General features: G+C 41.2%; 1 protein-coding gene across 2 annotated transcripts in view; it reads left to right on the forward strand.

Annotated features, from left to right (window-relative positions):
* Positions 1 to 21504, forward strand: part of TTC29 (tetratricopeptide repeat domain 29) — a 246846-nt gene that overhangs the window by 39422 nt on the left and 185920 nt on the right. For both annotated transcript variants that reach the window (XM_075849691.1, XM_075849692.1), the window contains exon 4: positions 244 to 467. In XM_075849691.1, the coding sequence (XP_075705806.1) occupies positions 244 to 467 (224 nt within the window). The remainder of the gene's footprint in view (positions 1 to 243; positions 468 to 21504) is intronic.

The raw sequence follows: 21504 nt of genomic DNA on the forward strand, positions 1-21504 counted from the left end.
ATGAGAAGTTGTGTCCGTAGTTCTCTCCGAGAGTGTTCATAGCAGCCCCTCAAGAGCTGGCTAATGATAAATGTGCAACACGATGCTCAATTACACCACATGCATACTGCACAGCTAAAGGCAAAACATTTGGGACATGGCATAAATGAAAGAAACAATAATGTGGGGTGTAATGCATGCGATAATTACAGAAGGAGCGGTAATTATGGGGCTATTTAATTATTTGTTTTCTTCTTTGTGCAGTTTTCAGAATTCATTCAAGCACAGCATCTGCATAGAAATGCTGCGCCAAGGCTATCACAAGTCTTTCTCAGAACTCTTTACTCTGATTCACAAGTGGAATGCCTTAAGGGACGCTGGAGGGCCTGGGTCAGCCATATGGCAGCAAAAACCCTTGGAGGAGCAGCACGAGAAACTGGATCCACTTCAACATTTCCTGACCAAGGCTGAGGCAGCCCAACGATCAGGTAAGAGGGGGAATTCTGGGTAACAGAGCAGCAGGAGCTGAGACATTGAGAGCCTGGGGCAAGGATTCTAAATTGTTTCATCTTTGAGTTTGAGACATTACTACAATTTAGCACAGATCAGCTTTACTCTTATCAGCCGTATAGCAAGATCAGTAGTAGATCACAAAGTAGAGTTAAAAAGGGAAAGTCTGGTATCAAACTGTGCCTTTCTAATCCTGTAAAAAGACAATCGGGGAGAGAAAGGGGTGCATGTATTGTAACATCTCTTAAGGGAATATTGGTATTTTATATGCACGAGAGGTCTGCCGGGAAGCTTATGTATGCATAGCATTCAGACCCTGTCATTTTTTTTGTTCTGGCAACACTGCAGCATTAAGCAATATTGCAGTGCCATCATATACTTCCAATATATGCCGTGCAAAAGGAATGAAATAAAATTCAGGTGAAGCAATAAGCAGCTCTGCCAAATGAAATGCTATTCTTACCTAATATTCTCACTTACTTTTTCTAGAGATTAAATATTAAAATATGTATTTATTGTGTGTGACATGAATGCATTATGCACAGTGGCTTTACTCCTACCCATCATTTTCAGGTCTTTAGTCTTTTTTTAACATTTATCTAGCCAGTGTGGATAATTGATATCTATAAGTGAATTGGCATACTTTATTTTGTTCTGTTGAAGTATTGTATAATCTTTACTATATATATATATATATATATATATATATATATATATATAGGCAAGACATTTAAAAAAGTAATTTCCCCTTTGTAGACGTCCACAATTATTGCAGATTCGTCATGCTATAACACATATTAACACTAATTAAATACCAAGCGAAAGCGAACCACGAGGACGGGCTGCGATTTAAACCCCTTAATGACCAAGCAATTTTTTTCGTTTTTCCATCGTCGCATTTAAAGAGCTTTTTTATTTATATTTTTTATCTTTCCGTCGACATAGCTGTATGAGGACTTTATTTTTTGCAGGATTAGTTGTATTATTGAATGGCACCATTTTGGGGTACATATCATTTTTTGATGAACTTGTTTTTGGGGGGAATCGAAAAAAAAAAACAGCAATTCCACCATCTTTCAATGCGTTTTAAATTTACGCCATTCACCGTGCAGCGTAAATAACATGTTACCTTTATTTTATGGGTCGGTACGATTATAACTATACCAGATATGTAGAGGTTTTTTATGTTTTACGACTTTTGCACAATAAAAACACTTTTTAACTAAAATTATTTGTTTTTGCATCGTCGCTTTCCAAGAGCCACAACTTTTTTATTTTTCCATCAATGTAGCGATTGGGGGCTTGTTTTTTCCGGGATGAGATGTAGTTTTCATTGGTACTTTATTCGGGTACATGGGACTTATTGATTAACTTTTATAACTTTTTTTGGGAGGCAATGGAGAAAAATAGCAATTCCACCATCGTTTTTCTGCGTACTTTTTTTTACAGAGTTCACCTTGCGGTTTAAATTACATGTTAACGTTATTGGTTGGGTCATTACGGTCGCGGCGATACCATATATGTGTATTTTTATTTCTTTTTTTACACTTTTACTAAATCCACTTTTTAAGACTCTGTTCACATCTGCGTTGGGGTCCAGTGGCACAACGACGGCAAAACGACGGGTCCAGTGCACAAAAGAGGCAAACGGAAACCACGGGCATCAGCTCCGTCACCATTGAAAACAATGTTAATGGAAACAGAAACCTCTGGTTTCCGTCAGTGTCCGTTTGTGTCTGCTCAGGGTCCCGTTCTGACGGAAACCTCCGATGGAACGTCAGAACGGGACCCCAACGCAGATGTGAACTGAGCCTAATGGAAAAAGTTTTTCTTTTTGTTTTTTTTAACTCTAATCTTTATTAATAATTTATATTTAACATGAATTTCTTATATTTTTAGTCCCAGCAGGGGACTTCACTATGCAATCTTTTGATCGCAGATATAATGCTTTGGTATACATAGTATACCAAAGCATTATTGCCTGTCAGTGTAAAACTGTCAGGCAATTTATTCGGACGTGCCTCTGGCACAGCCTAATAGGCATATAGCCAGGACAGGCCTTTGTTAGGCCCTCGGCTGCCATGGCACCCCATCGGAGGCCCGCAATCGCATTTGTGGACCACCGATGGGTGACAGAGGGAGCCCCCTCCCTCTGTAAATGACTTAAATGCTGTGGTCGCTATTGACCGCAGCATTTAAGGGGTTAAGCGTCCGTAATCTAAGTAAACTTCAATCCCTACCGTTGGAGCACAAGCCCGGCTGTCATCAGACAGCCGAGCACCCGCTCCAGGCTGTACGGGACACCCGTGCAGGACTTTGACTAGGCTGCCGTGAAAAGGCGTACTGGTGGTAACTAAGGGGTTAAACACAGCGCTTGCCTTTATATAATGATAAGCCTAACAACGGGCCCCAGTTCTGTGTTGTAACACTGCCTGGTATGCCATAACAGATGCTTGCCGACATTATTATGCACATGCATTATGTATTGACATGTAGAAATATGGCAGTACATTACAGTTAAAAAGTGTGCAACTATAAAAGTTATTGCAGGGAGACCAAAACAAATAAAAGAATACGGTTTAGTAACCCCAAAATTGGCTCCGCCCTTAAATAGATTCTCTGTTTCTATGCAAATAAAGCTTAATCAGTGTATAATGAATAGTTCTAAACTTCCTAATACACAGTGCTGCAAAGTTTTTCCCCCTTTCCCAATTTCTTCTATTTCTGAATATTTATCACACTTGAATATTTTATCAAACTACCTTTAATATTAAACAAAGATAATCCAAGTAAACATAAGCTGTTTTTAAATAATATTTTCATTCATTGTTTATTTATTGTTAGAATGCTGTTCAGCCCTACTAGGCCCTCTGTGAACAGTAAGGCCCTGTTCACACTGAGTGTTTTGCAGGAGGAAAATTCTGCCTCAAAATTCTGTTTGGGATTTTGAGGCAGATTTTGACCCGCCTGCACGCCGTTTGCCACGATTTTCACCGCGTTTTTTGCTCGCGCCCATTGAGTGCTATGGGCAAAAAACGCCGCGAAATACGCTTTCTCTGCCCCCCATTGTTGTTATTGGTAGGTCAGAGGCGTAAACGCCCAAAGATAGGGCATGACGCTTCTTTTTACCGCGAGACGGTCTTTCCGCTCGCAGTAAAAAACGCCTCCGCCTTCCATCAATGGGAGGCATTTTCGGCTGTTTTTTGGCGCGGTTTCTGATGCGGTCTCTGCGTCAAAAAATGTGTCCGAAAACTCAGTGTGAACAGGGCCTAAGGCTGGGTTCATACACAGTTTTTGCAGGTGGAAAATCTGCCACAAAATTCCGTTTGGAACTTTGAGGCAGATTTTTCTCTGCCTGCACGCCGCAGGCAAAAAACGCCTCCAAATAAGCTTTTTCTGCCTCCTATTGATGTCAATGGGAGGTCAGAGGCATAAATGCCCTAAGTTAGGGCATGTCCCTTCTTTTTTTTAAATCAATGGGAGGCATTTTCAGCCATTTTTTGGCGCGTTTTCCGAAGCGGTTTCCGCGTCAAAAAACTTGTCAAAAAACTCAGGGTGAACTCCCCCTAATTTCCTCCTTCACTACGAAATAAACCAATTAACCTAATACAATGGACTATTGGGTTTAATTTCACTATCCACAACCAGGCATGATTACTGCCAGACCTGTTGAATCTAAACGTCACTTAAATAGAACCTGTCTGGCAATGTGAAGTGGCTGGATGTTCTCAAATGACAGCACATGATGCCACATTCTAAAAATATTCATATACAAACGCCAAACAAAGTCATTGAAATCTACTAGTCTAGAAAGGGTTTCAAAGTTATAGCTAAGGGCATGACCAGACGTGGCGGAATTGCTCTGGAATTCCGCTGCGGACAGTCCGCAGCGGAAATCCGCAGCGTACACGTTTCTCCATTGCCTTCCACAGCTTTTTAGTAGGGTTCGTTTACACGTTGCGGACAATTACGCTGCAGAGCATAGGCTGCGGTGCGGAATTTGGTGTCCGCAGCATACAATGGTTGTTGCGGACTTGTTGCGGACTCATTGCGGAATTTCTCCATTGACTTCAATGGAGAGTCAAAATTCTGCAGTGAAGTCCGCAGATGTTATGTGTGCTGCGGAGCTTATTGGTTTTACTAACATGACATTTCTTCATTCTGGCTGGACCTATGTATTTCTAGGTCTACAGCCAGACTGAGGAAGTCAATGGGGCTCCCGTAATTACAGGTGACTACGTGTGTGCACCCGTAATTACGGGAGCATTGCTAGGCGACATCAGTAAATAGTCACTGTCCAGGGTGCTGAAAGAGTTAAACGATCGGGAGTAACTGTTTCAGCACCCTGGACAGTGACTACTGATCACAATATACATCAACCTGTAAAAAAAATAGAAGTTTATACTTAACGAGAACTCCCTGCTTCTTCCTCCAGTCCGGCCTCCCAGGATGACGTTTCAGTCTAAGTGACGGCTGCAGCGGTCACATGGACTGCCACGTCATCCAGGGAGGTCGGGCTGGATTTCGAAAGAGGGACGCGTCACCATGACAACGGCCGGGTAAGTATAAATTTATTTTTACTTTTACTAGGGAAAGGGCTGTCCCTTCTCTCTATCCTGCACTGATAGAGAGAAGGGAAGCCCTCTTCCCATCAATACGCAACGGCTAGTCCGCATGCCCATTTTAGGCAAAACCACAATTCTGTGTGGCATTGATGCGGACAGTGGCGGAAGAAATACGCCACGTCTGGGCATTCCCTAAGGCTCTGAGACTTCAGCGAACCACAGAGAGACAAAATCCAGAAATGGAGAAAACTTGGTACAGTGGTGAAGCTTCCGAGTAGTGGCCAACCTACCAAACCAAAATATCACCAAGAGTGCATTGAGGACTCATCCAGGGGGTCACAAAGTTACTCAGATGAACATCTTCGGAACTGTAGGCTTCACTTGCCTCAGGTAAGGTCAATGTACACAACTCCGCAATAAGGGCTAGTTCACATGGCGAATTTTGCGTGGTGGGTCCCGCTGCAAAATCGGTCATAGAACTATTCTTGCCGCGGCAGGAAGATTCCTCCCTCCCATTGATATCAATGAGAGGTTCGGGTGGAATGTGCCTGAAGATCAAGCAGGACGCTTCTTTTTCCCACTATCTGAAATAATCAGCTAGCTGGAAAATGAAGCGTCCGACTCTCATTGAAATGAATGGGAGGCAGAATTTTGCGGCAGATTCCACCGCAAAATTCCACCGTGTGAACATACCCTTAAAAAGCCAATGGGCAAAAATGACATCCATGGGAGAGCTGCAAGACACAAAGCACTGCTGAACAAAAAGAACACAAAGGCTCGTCTCTCATTTGCAAAAAACATCTTGATGGCGCCCAAGACCTTTGGGATAATATTCAGTGGACTGAGGAACTTTTTCGAAAACAGGGGCATCTGGAGTAAAGCTAACACCGCATTCCACCATAAGAACATCCTACCAACAGTCAAACATAGTAGTGGTGGTAGTGTTGATCTGGGGCTGCTATGGTTTTGCAGGACCTGGGCGACTAGTCATAATTGATAGAACTATGAATTCTGCTCTATCAGAAAATTCTGTCAGTTTGTGACCTAAAGCTCAAGGGCAGTTGGGTTATGCTGCAATGATTTGAAGCACACCAGCAAATCCACCTCTGAATGGCTCAAATGAAACAAAATTAAGGCTTTGAATTTTAAGTGACCGAGTCGTAGTCCCGATTTGAATCCCATTGAGGTGCTGTGGCAAGACCTTAAACGGGCAGTTCTTGCTCGAAAACCTTTCAATGTAGCCGAATTAAAACAATTCTGCAAGGAATAGTGGGCCAAAATTCCTCTACAACGATAGAAAAGACTCATAGAAAGTTATCACAAATGTTTGATTGCAGTTGGTACTGCCAAGGGTGTCACAACCTGTTATTAGATTTTGTGGGGGCATTTACTTTTACATGGGTGATAGAGATTTTGAATACATGTTTATCCTTAATAAATGGAATGATCGTTACAAAGCTGTATTTTGTGTTTACTGATGTTGTCTTTATCTTATATTAACCCCTTCCCGCACCTTGACGTAACTGCACGTCAAGATGAGCAGTAACTTTGCGCACCTTGACGTGCAGTTACGTCTGTGCTTTGACAGCTAACCGCTGCGCGGCGCTACACAGCATCGGCGGTTAACTGTGCAGGGTGTCTGCCCATCTGCCCATTTCGGCAGTCAACCCCTTCGATGCGTTGGTCGATTGCAATCGCCGCATTTAAGGAGTTTAGCGGAGATCAGCAGCCCCCACGTGAAATTAGGGGGGCTGGCGATGGTACCCATGGCAACCGGACGCAAGACAATGGCTTCTGGGCTGCCATGTACAGAAGCCTATGAGCACCTGCCGGAGGCTGGTCCTCGTAGGCTTCCTGTCAGAGTGACTGTCACGTCACAATGACAGTTGGAATGCATTACACTACGTAGGTAGTGTAACGTGTTCCAGCAGCGATCAGAGCTGCAAGTCTAAGTGTCCCCTAATGGGACAAGTAAAAAAAGTAAAAAAAAGATAATAAAAATGTTTTATAATAGTTTAAAAGTTATAAGTTACATCAACAAAAAAAAGCTTTTTTGCCCCTATAATAAGTCTTTTATTATGGGAAAAAAATTAACAAGTTAAAAGTACACATATTTGGTATCACCGCGTTCGTAACGACCCCAACTATAAAACTATAATCTTTCACCGCGCGGTGAACACCGCAAAAAAAAAAGTAAAAAACAATGGCAGAATCACTATTTTTTGGTCACGACCCCGCCCAAAATATACAATAAAAAGTGATCAAAAAGTAGCATGTACGCCAAAATAGTACCGATACAAACTACAACCCGTCCTGCAAAAAATAAGCCCTTACACCGCTTTTTTGACTGAAAAATAAAAAAGTTATGGCTCTCAGAATATGGGGACACAGAAAATAAATTATTTTATAAAAAAGTGATTTTATCGCGCAAACGCTGCAAAACGTAAAAAACCTATATACATATGGTATCGCTGTAATCGTATCGACCTGCAGCATAAAGTAAAATTTTCATTTATAGCCCAGGGTGAACGCCATAAAAAAGAATAAAAACCATTGTCAGAATTGCTGGTTTTTGGTCACCTTGCTTGCCAAAAAATTGAATAAAAAGTGATTAAAAAAAATGCATGTACCCCAAAATGGTACCAATGAAAACTACAGATTGTCCCGCAACAAATAAGCCCTCACACGGTTCTGATGGAGAAGAAATAAAGAAGTTCTGGCTCTCAGAATATGGCGATGCAAAGTGTGCAGTGTGTTCAAAAAGCGGATAAGATTTGGCACCATTTATCAGTGCGACACTGACCACATATCTGCGGATTATTATTTTTTACCCCATTATTATACCCTCTTATTATACCCCTGATATACTCCGCACAGCTTACATATGCCCCCACATTCTAAACTGAAATACCAGCAAAACGCCAAATAGAACTATTACCAAGCAAAATCTGCACTCCAAAAGCCAAATGCCGCCCCTCCCTTCTGAGCCCTACAGCGTACCCAAACAGCAGTTTACACCCACAGATCTGGCATCGCCATACCCGGGAGAACCCGATTAACATTTTATAAGGTATTTGTCTTCAGTGACACAAACTGGGTACAACATATTGTGCACTCAAATGGCATATCAGTGGAAAATTTAAATTTTCACTCCGTACCACCCGTTGCGCATTAACCCCTTCGTGTTCCACGACTTAATAACATATTGTGGTGTGCGGGGGGATGTATGCCATGCGTTGCGGGTGTCAGCTGTCTATTACAGCTGACACCCAGGACTAACGGACAGGAACAGCGATCACGCTGTTGCAGGAGCTTGTAAAAATGACAATATACTGCCATACATTAGTATTGCAGTGTATTGTACCAGTGATCTAATGATCGCTGGTTCAAGTCCCCTAGGGGGACTAATAAAATGTGTAAAAAAAAAAAAAAAAGTAAATAAAGTTATTCGTGAAAAAATTTAATAAATATTTAAAGTCCAAAAGAAAACCCTTTTCCCAATTCTTTCACTAAAGCAATGTAAAAAATAAAAAAATACACAAAATTGGTATTTCTGCTTCCATAAAAGCCCAAACTATTACAATATACCATTATTTAACTCACACGGTGAACGCTGTAAATAATAAAGAATTTAAAACGGCAAAGTTGCTGTTTTTTGGTCACCTCAGCTCTAAAAAAATGTTAATAAAAAGTGCTCAAAAAGTTGTACGTAACAAAAAATGGTACCAATAAAAACTACAGTAGGTCCCGCAATAAATGAGTCCTCACACCACTTTATTGATGGAAAAATAAAAACTTCATGACTCTTGGAATGCGGGGAGTGAAAAACAAAAATAAAAAAGCAAAAAATGGATCAGTTCAGAAAGGGTTAATTAATTTCTAATAAAAAAGCATTTATGACCACATGTGGGGTATAGCCGTACTAGGGAGAAATAGCTTTACAAATGTTGGGCAGCTTTTTACTCCTTTTATTCTTGTGAGAATTCAACATTTTAGTGGGAATAATGTTGATATTCATTTTCACAGCCTAATTGTAATAAATTCTGAAAAAGACCTGTGGGGTCTAAATGCTAACTATACCTCTAGATAGATTCCTTAAGTGGTGTAGTTTCCCAAATGGGGTCACTTTTGGGGTATTTTCACTGTTTTGGTCTCTCAGGGGCTTTGCAAATGCGACATGACACCTAAAAATCATTTCATCTAAATATTAGCTCCAAATGCCAAATAGCGCTCCTTCACTTCTAAGCCCCGCTGTGGGTTCAAACAGCAGTTTATTACCACATATGGGGTATTTCCGTAATCGGGAGAAATTGCTTTACAAATGCTGGGGTGTTTTTTCTCCTTTATTCCTTGTAAAAAGTAAATATTTCTACGTTTTTTCAGAAGAAAAGTGGATTCTCATCTTCACAGACTAATTCAAATACATTTAGCATAAACACTATGGGGTCAAAATGCTAACTATACCCCTAGATAAATTCAGTGAGGGGTGTAGTTTTCAAAATGGGGTCACTTTGGGTGGTTTCCACGGTTTTGGTCCCTCCAGTTCATTGCAAACGTGACACGGCACTGAAAATGAATCCAGCAAAATCAGCGCTCCAAAATCCAAATGACGCTCCTTCTCTTCTGAGCCCTGCTGTGGGTTCAAACAGCAGTTTATTACCACATTTGGGGTATTGCCGTAATAGGGATAAATTGCTTTACAAATGCTGGGGTGTTATTTCTCCTTTATGCCTTGTGAAAATTAAACATTTCTATATTTTTTCAGAAAAAAAGTAGATTTTCATCTTCACAGACTACTTCAAATACATTTAGCATAAAAACTGTGGGGTCAAAATGCTAACTATACCCCTAGATAAATTCATTGAGGGGTGCAGTTTCCAAAATGGGTTCACTTTTATTTATTTTTTTACTGTTTTGGCACCACAATACCTCTTCAAACCTGACATGGTGTCTAAAATATATATATAAAAAAAAGGTGGCCCCAAAATCCTCTAGGCGCTCCTTTGCTTCTGAGGCCGGTGCTTCAGTCCATTAGCACACTAAGGCCACATGTGGGATATTTCTAAAAAATGTACAATATGGGCAATATATATTGAGTTGCATTTCTCGTGTAAAACCTTCTGTGTTACAGAAAAAACTGTATTACAAATGAATTTTGGCAAAAAGAAATTACATTTGTAAATTTCACCTCTACTTTGCTTTAATTCCTGAGAAATGCTTATGGGGTTAAAACACTTTCTGAATGCGGTTTTGAATACTTTGAGGGGTGCAGTTTTCAAAATGGGGTGAGTTATTGGGTCTTTCTAATATATAAGGCCCTCAAAGCCGCTTCAGAACTGAACTGGTCCCTGAAAAAATGGGCTTTTGAAATTTTCTTGAAAATATGAGAAATTGCTGCTAAAGTTCTAAGCCTTGTAACGGTCCTAGAAAAATAAAAGAATGTTTAAAAAACGATGCAAATATAAAGTAGACATATGGAATATATGAAATCGTAACTATTGTGTGTGGTATTACTGTCTGTCTTACAAGCAGATACATTGAATTTTAGAAAAATGCAAATTTGTGCAGATTTTCTAAAAATTTTGGTGTTTTTCACACATAAATATTACATTTATCGGCCAAATTTTTTTACTAACATAAAGTACAATATGTCACGAGAAAACAATCTCAGAATTACTTGGATAGGTAAAAGCATTCCCAAGTTATTACTACATAAGGTAACACATATCAGATTTGAGAAAATCGGCTTCGTCCTCAAGGCTAAAACAGGCTCAGTCCTGAACGGGTTAAAATAAATTGGATGATCTAAAACATTTAAATGTGACAAATTAGAAAAATAGAAGAAATCGGGTGCGGGGCAAATCCTTTTTCACAGCACTGTACTTTGCATTTAAATCCTTCACCATTGCCAAGATCTTTGTTTGCTGTCAGTGGGTGAAAACATTAATGTTTACATCCAGAGGCTGAATACCTACATAACATTGAGAGCATATTTGCATTTTCTAAAATAGTTTATAGTACCTGCGTAATCTGGCATTGCAATTTAGCTGCCAGATATGAAAATGAGCATGCAGTCAGTCTGGCTCATGCATATTACAGGCTTCATATGCTTTCCTTCCAGCATGATAACCTTGCTGTTCTAAAACAGTGTCAGTACTAAAAAGTTCTGTAAACCTGCTCAGGTGCAGTGTCATGTATTCTCGCGCTTGGTCTTTGGAATGACGTCCTGACCTGGACTGGCTGCCTATTTTCTAAGCGTTCATGAGAATACACAACATTTAAGTTCCTTAAGTTTTTTCTATGCCCCATGTCTGGGTAACAATGCTCCTGTGCTCCAGCAGGTGGATGTGACAGTGGAGAAGTGTTTATGAGTAAGTTGGGAAGTATGACTTTACAAAGGGGCTTCTGACCTTAACCAATATTAACTGCCCAAAAAACGGCCCAAAAATCAGACGGGCCGTTTTTTCGCGCGGCCATTTTGAAAAACGGGCGCGTAAAAAGACGGCCACGAAAAAGAAGTGCAGGTCACTTATTGGGACGTTTTTGGAGCCATTTTTCATAGACTCTATTGAAAACAGCTCCAAAAACGGCAGTAAAAAAACGCAGCGAAAATCGCGAGTGGCTTAAAAAACTTCTGAACAGCTCCTTATTTTCAGAAGTTTTTAGTCTAGCGTGTGAACATACCCTTAGAAGGATTCCTTGACAAGCTAATCACAGTGTCCCCCTTCTGAGACCCCTAGTGATCAGCTGTAATCTGTGGGGAAACCTGGCAGTAAGTGTTTAATTTCCCTGCAGTGCCACCACAGAAAAATGTAAGCATTACATAGTGTCCATTCATATCAATAGGTTGTCTGTGTAATGCAGGACAGGACAGGTGTCACGGTCACAGGGTATGTGGACCTACTAAGCCGCTCCGCCGTAGCGAAGAGGCAGCTGACCAGGTCACAGTCTATATGAAAGTCAATAGTACATAGTAACGCTTGGGTACCTGAACTAGTCCAGACGGTCGCTGTGGCTTCAGCACGGATGGAGGCCGGTGCAGCAGGTCGCGCCAGACGTGGCGGGCAGTATCCGATGTGGCAGAAGACACTGGACGTGGCAAACGACAGCAGGTGCAGTAGACACGACTCCAACACTGGTAGGCACAGGAACAAGAACAGTAACAGGGCACGGGTAACAACTGGAACGGGAAACACTAAGGGAGGATTTACATGAGCGTGTGCGTTTTGCATGCGCAAAAAATGCGGCGTTTTGCGTGCGCAAAAGGCACTTAACAGCTCCGTGTGTCATCACCATATGATGCGCGGCTGCGTGATTTTCGCGCAGCCGCCATCATTATGACACTGTTTGTAAACAGAAAAGGACGTGGTGCTTTTCTGTTTTCAATCATACTTCTTACTGCTGTTGTGCGAATCACACGCGACCCACGGAAGTGCTTCCGTGTGGTGCGTGTGATTTTCACGCACCCATTGACTTCAATGGGTGCGTGATGCGCGAACAGCACAGAAATATAGGACATGTCGTGCGTTTCACGCAGCGGACACATGCTGCGTGAAAATCACGGACTGTCTGCACGGCCCCATAGACTAACATAGGTCCGTGCGACGCGCGTGAAAATCACGCGCGTTGCACGGACGTATTACACGTTCGTGTAAATCCTCCCTAAGGGACCATGTGCAAGACAGACTGGGATAAACTAACAACGCTCAGACAAGGATCAGATGGGCTGGGGCCTTCTTATAGGCCAGAAAATAATGAGCCGTTGATGATGATGATTTCCTGATGTGCGCGCGCTGGCCCTTTAAGGCCGGGCACGAGCGTGCACGCGCACCCTACGGGACACCGCAGAACAGAGCGGAAATGAGCGCTGGCGTCTTCTAGGAAGGAGATGGGGACCAGCGCTCACGGATCCATGGCTGCAGACGTCGGGAGGTGAGTAAACCCGACGGCCCGTGGCCATGGACGCTACAACAGGTCCTCCAGAGTGGGTTTTTTAAACTGGACAACTCCTTTAAGTATTAAAGGGAACCTGTCACCAGCATTTTCGGTATCAAGCCAGTAATACCTTGTGAAAATGGGTGAAAAATCATTGTTAGCTAACCTATAAATATGTTAAAAGTCGGCTCTGTACCTTCAGTATTCCGGTTTTCAGTGGTCCCGCGCCATATGCAAATGAGCACAAAAGAGTCAAATCTTCACTTAAAGAGTCAGGTTTTCATTCCTCCGGCGCTTCAGAGCTGGCTCCACCTCCTTGTTTTTGATTGACAGCTCCTCACTGCACTGCACATGAAATCCTGCGCTTGCTCATTGACAATTGACAGTTATGCTGTATAACATACGACGACGAAAGGGGGTGTGTACACGCGCGGCGCATGCGCAGTTAAAATTTTCAGGATGAATGAAGCAGGGAAGGGTGGTGAGGCACGCATGCGCGAGATCTGAAATGCGATTTCGGCATTTAGTGTTGTACGGGCGGCGTACGTGGGCGGAGTTAAGATCGTGCGTCACTAAGCTACATTTAATTACCATAAATGGCGGTAAAACTTTAAAGGATAATATTTCGGGCAAGAGGAGGACGTGAGGAGAGAAGAACACATCAATCAACTATGGACAGCTGCGGCGACTACAGGGTCAGGACGTTTTATAAGGTAAGATGGTGATGACAGGATCCCTTTAAGTACAGTTATGCAACTTTCTAATTTACTTTTTTTTCTGGTGTTTTTGATTGCTTAAAACCCTATGGTCAGATGTTTCCTGGTAGAAGAAGAATATGAAGTCCTCCGCGCAATGCATTTATGCTTGTGACTTTTTTTCTTGCGTTTTTGACCCACGTGATGTTTTTTTAGGTGTGGCATGTAGTTTTTCCTGGAAAAATTTTCTCCATTGAAAAGAAAAACAGAATGCATTGCTTCTAGGGGAGAATATGATGTACAGGGGCTTCCGTACGGTGGCACGTGGAGTGTCTACCACTTTGTAAGTCTTTTACCTCATCTAGATTTTCTAACAGTATTGTAAAACAGATTTAAAGCAAAGAGCATTTGTGGTTATGTGAATTGTTTAGTGAAGACCTTTTGACTTCTAAGAACCTCAGATCTTTGTAGGGGACTAGAATTGCCCATTACTTGAATGATGCTTTGTCTTCTGTCTTGTTAGTTGAGAATGATATACAGACATGGATATCACAATGTTCAGTATCAGATCACCACACCACATTCAATAAAAATCTTCTCGGTTATTTGTATTGTGTATTCTTAAAGAGGATCTGTCACTAGTTTAGTAATGCCCAATCCCCTGGCTAATCTAATAGGCGCTGTCACACTGATAATGCTAGTGAAAATTGTGTCCCAAAAAGTTTATTATTTTAGAAGTTCTGAGCTTTTTTCTAAATATGCAAATTAGGCTATACTAGACAAGTTGGTGTCAACCCCAGCGGTTCTCTTGAGGCGGAGCTACGTCACAGCCTCTGATGCTGCCCTATCAGCATGAAGCTGCTTCACACTCTGTGGAAGGCTGAGGCTGGAGGGAAGGGGGATCGTTTCAAATAGCCATATCTCCGGCCGTGGACCAGCTAGAACAGTGGTTCTGGTGGCATATGAAAGATGCCAGAAACCAGTTCTACTGATCGGTGGGATTCCCAGTTGTGGGGCCCCCAGTGATCATACATTTATCACTTATGCTGTGAAAGATGATAAATATGCTTAGTGGTGAAAACCCCTTTAAATAACATGATAACTTTATTTTCTGGGTTTATATGATTACGGTGATTCTAAATGTAAACAGTTTTTTTATGTTTTACTACTTTTGCACAATAAAAATCCAAGAACCATAACATTTTTATTTTTGTGTCGACATAGCTTTATCAGGGCTTTGTTTTTGTGGGACAAGTTGAAGATTTCATTGGTACATTTTGAGGTATATACGACTTTTTGATTACTTTTCATTCCTCCTTTTGGGAGGTGGGATGCACAAAAAACTGCAATTTTAGCATTGATTTTTAATTGTTTTCTTTTTAGGGGGTTCACCGTACGGGATAAAAAAAACTTGAACACTTTATAGTATGGGTTGTTATAGATTTCACTATATAAATGTTATATAATTTTTACTTTATTTATACATTTTCATTTTACCCTTAATAAAGCATTTTGTACAGGAAAAACATGGTTTGTTTTTGTTTAACCTGTGATTTTTGTTTTATTTTTCAGCACACCTTTTTTTACAATATTGACTTGAACATGCGATCATTTGATTGCTTATGTATAATAGACTGCACATACTTAATACACTGCTTTGTTAGAACCCAGGCTGCATTTGCAACCCATTGGCACACCACGATCGCGTCGCCTGGGTGCAAATGGGCTTACTGTGGGAGCCCCCTCCCCCTGTAATAACATTGAGGTGTCGCAGTTGCTATTGACCTATTTGAATTAGCTAAAATACTGGCTGTTACAGCTGACTCCTGCTGCTGATGACACGGATTGAGCTCCTGAGCCTGTGCCATCCTCACGCTGTATATTTGCAGAAAGTAAGGTGGCAATTATTGCATCTAAAGGTTTTGCAGCCAATTACTACAGGGGTTGTCTCGTATGCCAAATAGGGCCAGGCATATGAATGTCATAAAGGGGTCTCTGCTTGGGGCCTCCATCTGTGAGGTAGGGTGGAGAGACGCTCACAAAGTAATATCCATCTAGCTTCTTCTCATTCCTCTTCATTCCCGTCAACTTTTGCCAGTGATGAAGTGTACACACAATGTTACTGTAGCTTTAACCTGGGCATTTATTTGTAATGTTGAATATCCTGTACATGCAGCGGCAAAATTCATACAAGCAATATTTGTATTTGTATCATTTCTATGACGTTACTAGTAAACCTGGGAATTTATGAATTCTATGTCTTGTATTGCAGGTTGTTACAATATTTATGTTATCCTTTTATGTAAGCCTTAATGTGGTTGTATGAACTTCACAAGCTTTACCTATATGCCTATATAAGGGCTTATTCAGACGAACGTATAATACGTCCGTGCAACGCGCGTGATTTTCACGTGCGTCGCACGGACCTATGTTAGTCAATGGGGACGTTCAGACTGTCAGTGATTTTCACGTAGCGTATGTCCGCTGCGTGAAACTCACGAAATGTCCTATATTTGCCCGTTTTTCGCGCATCACGCACCCATTGAAGTCAATGGGTGCGTGAAAACCGCGCATGGCACACGGACGCACTTCCGTGTGCCGCGCATGATGTGCGCTACAGTAGTCAAAACTATGAATGGAAACAGAAAAGCACCACATGCTTTTCTGTTTACAAACATAAAAACAGAGTGTCATAATGATGGTGGCTGCGCGAAAATCACGCAGCCACGCATCATATGCTGCTGACACACGGAGCTTTTATGGAGCTTTTGCGCTCGCTACGCCGCGTTTTTTTTGTGCGCGCAAAACGCCGCGTTTTTTTGCGCGCGCAAAACGCACACGCTCGTGTGAATCCAGCCTGAGTGTAATACTACTCTTTCTCTTCAGTGGCTACCCACAGTTCCCCCTGGTGTTAACTATGAGTTTCAGCAACAGAACCCATATTGAACAGCTGATTGCCATGGTGGCTTACTTTTGAGAAGGAGTCACTGGAGGGCAGCTTTGATTGGCAGCGGAACTCCCTCACTAATGGCAGCGATCATAGAAACCTCCAATCTAGTAAATTTTCCTTTGAAACCACTGAGAAAATCCTGGTGATGTGATATCTGTAAGTTCCCTTTTTGTACAGAAAGGATGACAGGGCTGCCCTGTGATAATTCCTGTTAGGGCATAATTCCTTATTAGGGTAAAGTGCCATCTTATTCAATTTCCACCAGCCTGACATTCGCCTTTCCCTGTAAATGTTGAGAAACCTCCTCAGTCACTAAAAAGTATGTCTTCAGTTACACCGTAACTGAAGACACATGGGATAAGAGAAGGAAAGGGAGGGGATGATGATGTAGTAGACCCATGCTGTGACATAGGAGGAGTCGGACGGGGGGCAAAACTTGTGACTACACAATATCTATAGCTGCTTTAGGAGTGATTGTTTTTTGTTCTTGTTTTTTTGGTACTTGCATAGGCGTAATGTTCTGGCATATATGCATATGCAAAACAATAAACTTTGATTGGTGGGATCCGACTCCAGCAAGTGCCACAACCCCTTCACTTTTTACACAAGCACAGTGCCATACATACAGTAGTGTCTGTGCCTGGTACTGCAGGTCAGTCCCCCACAATAGGAGATAAATGTAAGATTGCTGGGGCCCCCCACGATCACTAGCATGCTGCACTGTTGCCATTAGTCCTATAGAGTTTGAATAGAGTGACAGTGTGCATGCTCGATTCAATAGCAGCTAAAAACTATAAGATAAAGAACATCTTCATATACTCACCTTTTAAATGTTGCTAAATTCCACTGACGTTTTCCACTGCACTTTATCCCTCCTATAACCCTGAAAAATAATATGTCATCAATAAGCATGTAAGGACCAAAGCGGATAAGGCCTAGCAGGTTTAGTCATGGAATGATGACAAGAACCCAGGTGAATGCAAACACAACAGTCTTTTTACTAGACCAGATTTTTCACAATGGCCACACGGGTGCCAAAAACTTCTCCAGTTAACAGACACAGTCTCTTAATGTTTCAGCAAAAAGCAACAGGCAAAATGGTGGCAAATGTTTGCCATTGGCTGCCAATGATAGCTCACTCACTGTTTCTTTCACAGGACAGAGCTCGGGCTCCTCCCTGATTCAAGGGTTTGTCCTCTGATGTCTCCAGGCCTTTTTCTTACTTGAGGCCACTTCACTCTCTGTCACATGCAGGGAGGCCCCAGACAACTTTACCCACCGTCTAACTCTGTGCCACAGCTTCAGAGGAGGCCCCTGGCACCTTCCACCTGGCTGTCTTTTTATACACGCAGATAGACACCAGGACACTTCCTGCTGCATCAAATGCTGTCTATAGCAATTACTTGCAGGGATGCTTCTGCACTCCACCCACTACATCCATGAGCCCTCTCTTCCTTAGGGTCTTATTGTGACCACCATCACTACAACAGCACTATTGTTGCTTTTACAAGGGCTGTACCCCACGCACACTGACCCCCCGTCAGGCGGGAACAGCTGCCTTTTATAATTATAGTGCCGTCCCCAGCATGAGGCACGCAGCGTATCCAAGCTGTATGCGTCCTCACCACTGTTATGGTGCATCAACCCTACTCAAAGGTGTGCGATGGCCAATCATAGGCCACCACAGTCACGTTTCGTCAAAATCACTGCGCTGGCCTGTGATTAACTGCCATACTTGTCATAATATGTCGACATCACAGAAGTAAAAAGAAGGTGTAGCGCGAGACAAGTTTTTTATTTTGCTGTTCTAGACTGCTGTGCAGTTATTTCTGTAAACCCGTCAAGGTCACAATTGTCAGCGTTTTTAGGGGCTGTAGCCCTTAATGAGGTATTAGCGCTACATCCCCATTATTATTTTTCTTGGCACAGCAGCTGTTTAAGTGAATGGGGCCAGCTGAATTTCCCTGCACAGTCGGGCGGCCGGGAACGCTACTGTGCAGGAAAAGTTAGAAGCGGACACAGCGCTAAATCTGCACGGCTACCGGTTCATTCTCAGGATCGGTGGAGGTCACAGAGGTCGGACCTTCACCAATCATAAAGTGATAGCATATCTTAGGGATATGCCATAACGTTATACGATAGGAATAACCCTTTATTGCACTTCAAAAAAAATGTTAATCGATGTATCTAGTTAACATCACAGTTGTTGATAAAAACTGCTTAAATACAGTATGCAGAATATTGTTCTTCACTTATCTTATATCATCTAATCCTGTCTTATCCATTGATCATTGTGTATGAAAATGAAGTTACAGCTTGTGAGTGGTATAAATCAATTGTTAAGAAACCAGTGTGGGTGGAAAAGAGTCTGGTGCCACATTGAGTCATATACGTGTTGTAGAAATGACTGTTAGCATGTGCTAGATGTTCGCATTTTATATGGGGGGGGGGTGGTGGGTGTTGTGTTGGGTGATTTCATTACCCATATTCAGTGCTCGAGGACATATTTTGTGGCATTAAATGGGTTACGTAAAATGAATAGATTGAGAAACAGTTGGTCATCTGATTGATTTATCTTGCTTGTCACAGCTGCACACCAGACTAACTGTCTGGTCACATTACTAGTATACAAATGGATTTATCATATCATATATCCAATCGTATATTAGAATGACATTATTTTTCTTGTGAGCATGTTATATCTAACCTAAAAAAACAAACAACACATTATTGTTATGTATTTTTCACACAAATAGTTGAGAAATATGATATTGGGTTTGGAAAGAAGTAACTAAATAGGTAACTGCTATTCATGCTCAAGAATTGTGACAGACAGAAACATCTGTTTGTTTCCTAATGGAGTTTATTCTATTTTGTTGGTAGAAATATCTCAGAAATTAGGTTAAATAATTAACCTTTGGCGCTCATATCATGACACTCTTTCATTTATAGCACTTATATTAAGAGGATTAAATCATTAACTTTATATTTGGCAGTACATTTCTTCATCTCCCTCTCATTCAGTAAGGACCAATGGAAATCCCATTCATTTTTCTAGAGAGTAGCCCTTATAATCCCAAAAATTTTTGTTCCATTTCAACTCTGTTCATTGCTTGAGTTGCATAAAAGGAGAATGGATATATTGTGATTGATGAGAAACATTGTAATGTCAAGACGGTATGAAGGAAACCTCTTTGGACAAGAGCAGTAGGCGAGTATATCGCAATATCATATTTGGATATTGATATTAGTAGGTCAATTTCAAGGGACTGAATTCAGTTTGGTATAAATAGAAAAAAATTAACTGAAAATATGCAGTCACTGTCGTCTGGCATGGGAAATGCAGGGCACTCCTATTTGTAATTAGAAATGTGCCTATTTTAATATTTGCCTAAAACAGTGATTCCCAACCCACTGAAAAAATTCCACTTCCAAGAAAATCCCTACCTCGTGTTAAGTATTTTGTAATTCTATATTCTGTCCTGGATTTGTTGACTCCATTACCTGCACCCATGCCAAACATCTTAAGCAGGTTGAAAGAAGTTTGCCATTCCTTCTGTAAAAGTGATCGCTCTTGCTACTTCTGTCTTCTGGAGAATAGCTGACCAAGTTCCAAGAAAACCAGGCATCCAGGGAACTCTTGTTGGGAAACACTTACCTGAAACTTTGGTACTTGTCTGTCACATTGTACAAAGCTCCTCTGACCTTCCACAAAATCATGTAGCAAATTTAGGGTATTTTCCTGGGATTCCCCTGTGTAAAACTAGATTTACAAAAAAAAAAAAAAAAAGACATAACTTAGCGGTAGAATGAAGCGAAAGATGAACCAACATAACTGTTATTTAAAGTAAAACATTCACTGTTATATATTGATGGCATGCCATTGAGACATGATATCAGTTGCGTAGTCAATGAGATGGAATCCCCAAAGATCACGAGAATGAAGGTGCCTGTGCCACTCCTCTGAACTTTAGTGCAGCATCATAATAAATGCTGAGGATTTTTTTTTTCTTGCCTTCTTAAGTCATTTGATGTCTGATCTGTATATTTCGAGAATTTGTCTAGATATATCAATATTTTACTCAAATCACAGCAACTTATTGATGTTATAGGCTATCCATTATACAAGGAAACCGTTTTGTTGTCTAATCTTTAGCTAGGTAGTTAAAATCATATCAGTTTTAGGTAGACTCATACTTGACATCATACTTCATATCTCCTTTAAAAAGGTTAATGACTGTACAATCCCATCTGGCACTTTAGATTTGAAAGATCGCTCACTGGGAGAAGTTGTAGAGTAATTAAGTCTTACTCGATAAACACTGCAATTCCTGCCTGAGATTTCAAGAAGACATTTATTTTCTAAATTGGAAAATTTCAAGGTTTCTTTTTAAGATTGGAAAAAAAAATACACAAGCAAATGTACAATGTACAACAGTAAATATAAGATATAATACTAGGAATGACAAATAATCATGTCGTTTATTATATGTGCATACATTGCAATAGTAACTGGAAATCTGCAGTGTTTGAAACTTCAGGAACCTGAGTTCATTTTACTTTAGTTCTCCATCTCCTAAGGGTATGTGCACACGTAGTGTCTTCAGTTGTATTTCGGCGTGCTTACGCCTCGAAAAAATGCCTAAAAAAACGTAAGCACATTTTAAAAAACTGAATTTTCAAAAAACGGCGCATAAAAAGACACCCGCGAGAAAAAAGTGCATGTCACTTCTAGAGCCGTTTTTGGAGCTGTTTTTCATTGCCTCTATAGAAAAACAGCCGTAAAAAATGCCACGAAAAACGCGAGTTGCTTAAAAAACTTCTGAAAATCAGGAGCTGTTTTCCCTTGAAAACAGCTCCGCATTTTTTC

The sequence above is a fragment of the Rhinoderma darwinii genome, chromosome 1 (genome assembly GCF_050947455.1).
Source record: "Rhinoderma darwinii isolate aRhiDar2 chromosome 1, aRhiDar2.hap1, whole genome shotgun sequence".
Lineage (NCBI taxonomy): Eukaryota > Metazoa > Chordata > Amphibia > Anura > Rhinodermatidae > Rhinoderma > Rhinoderma darwinii.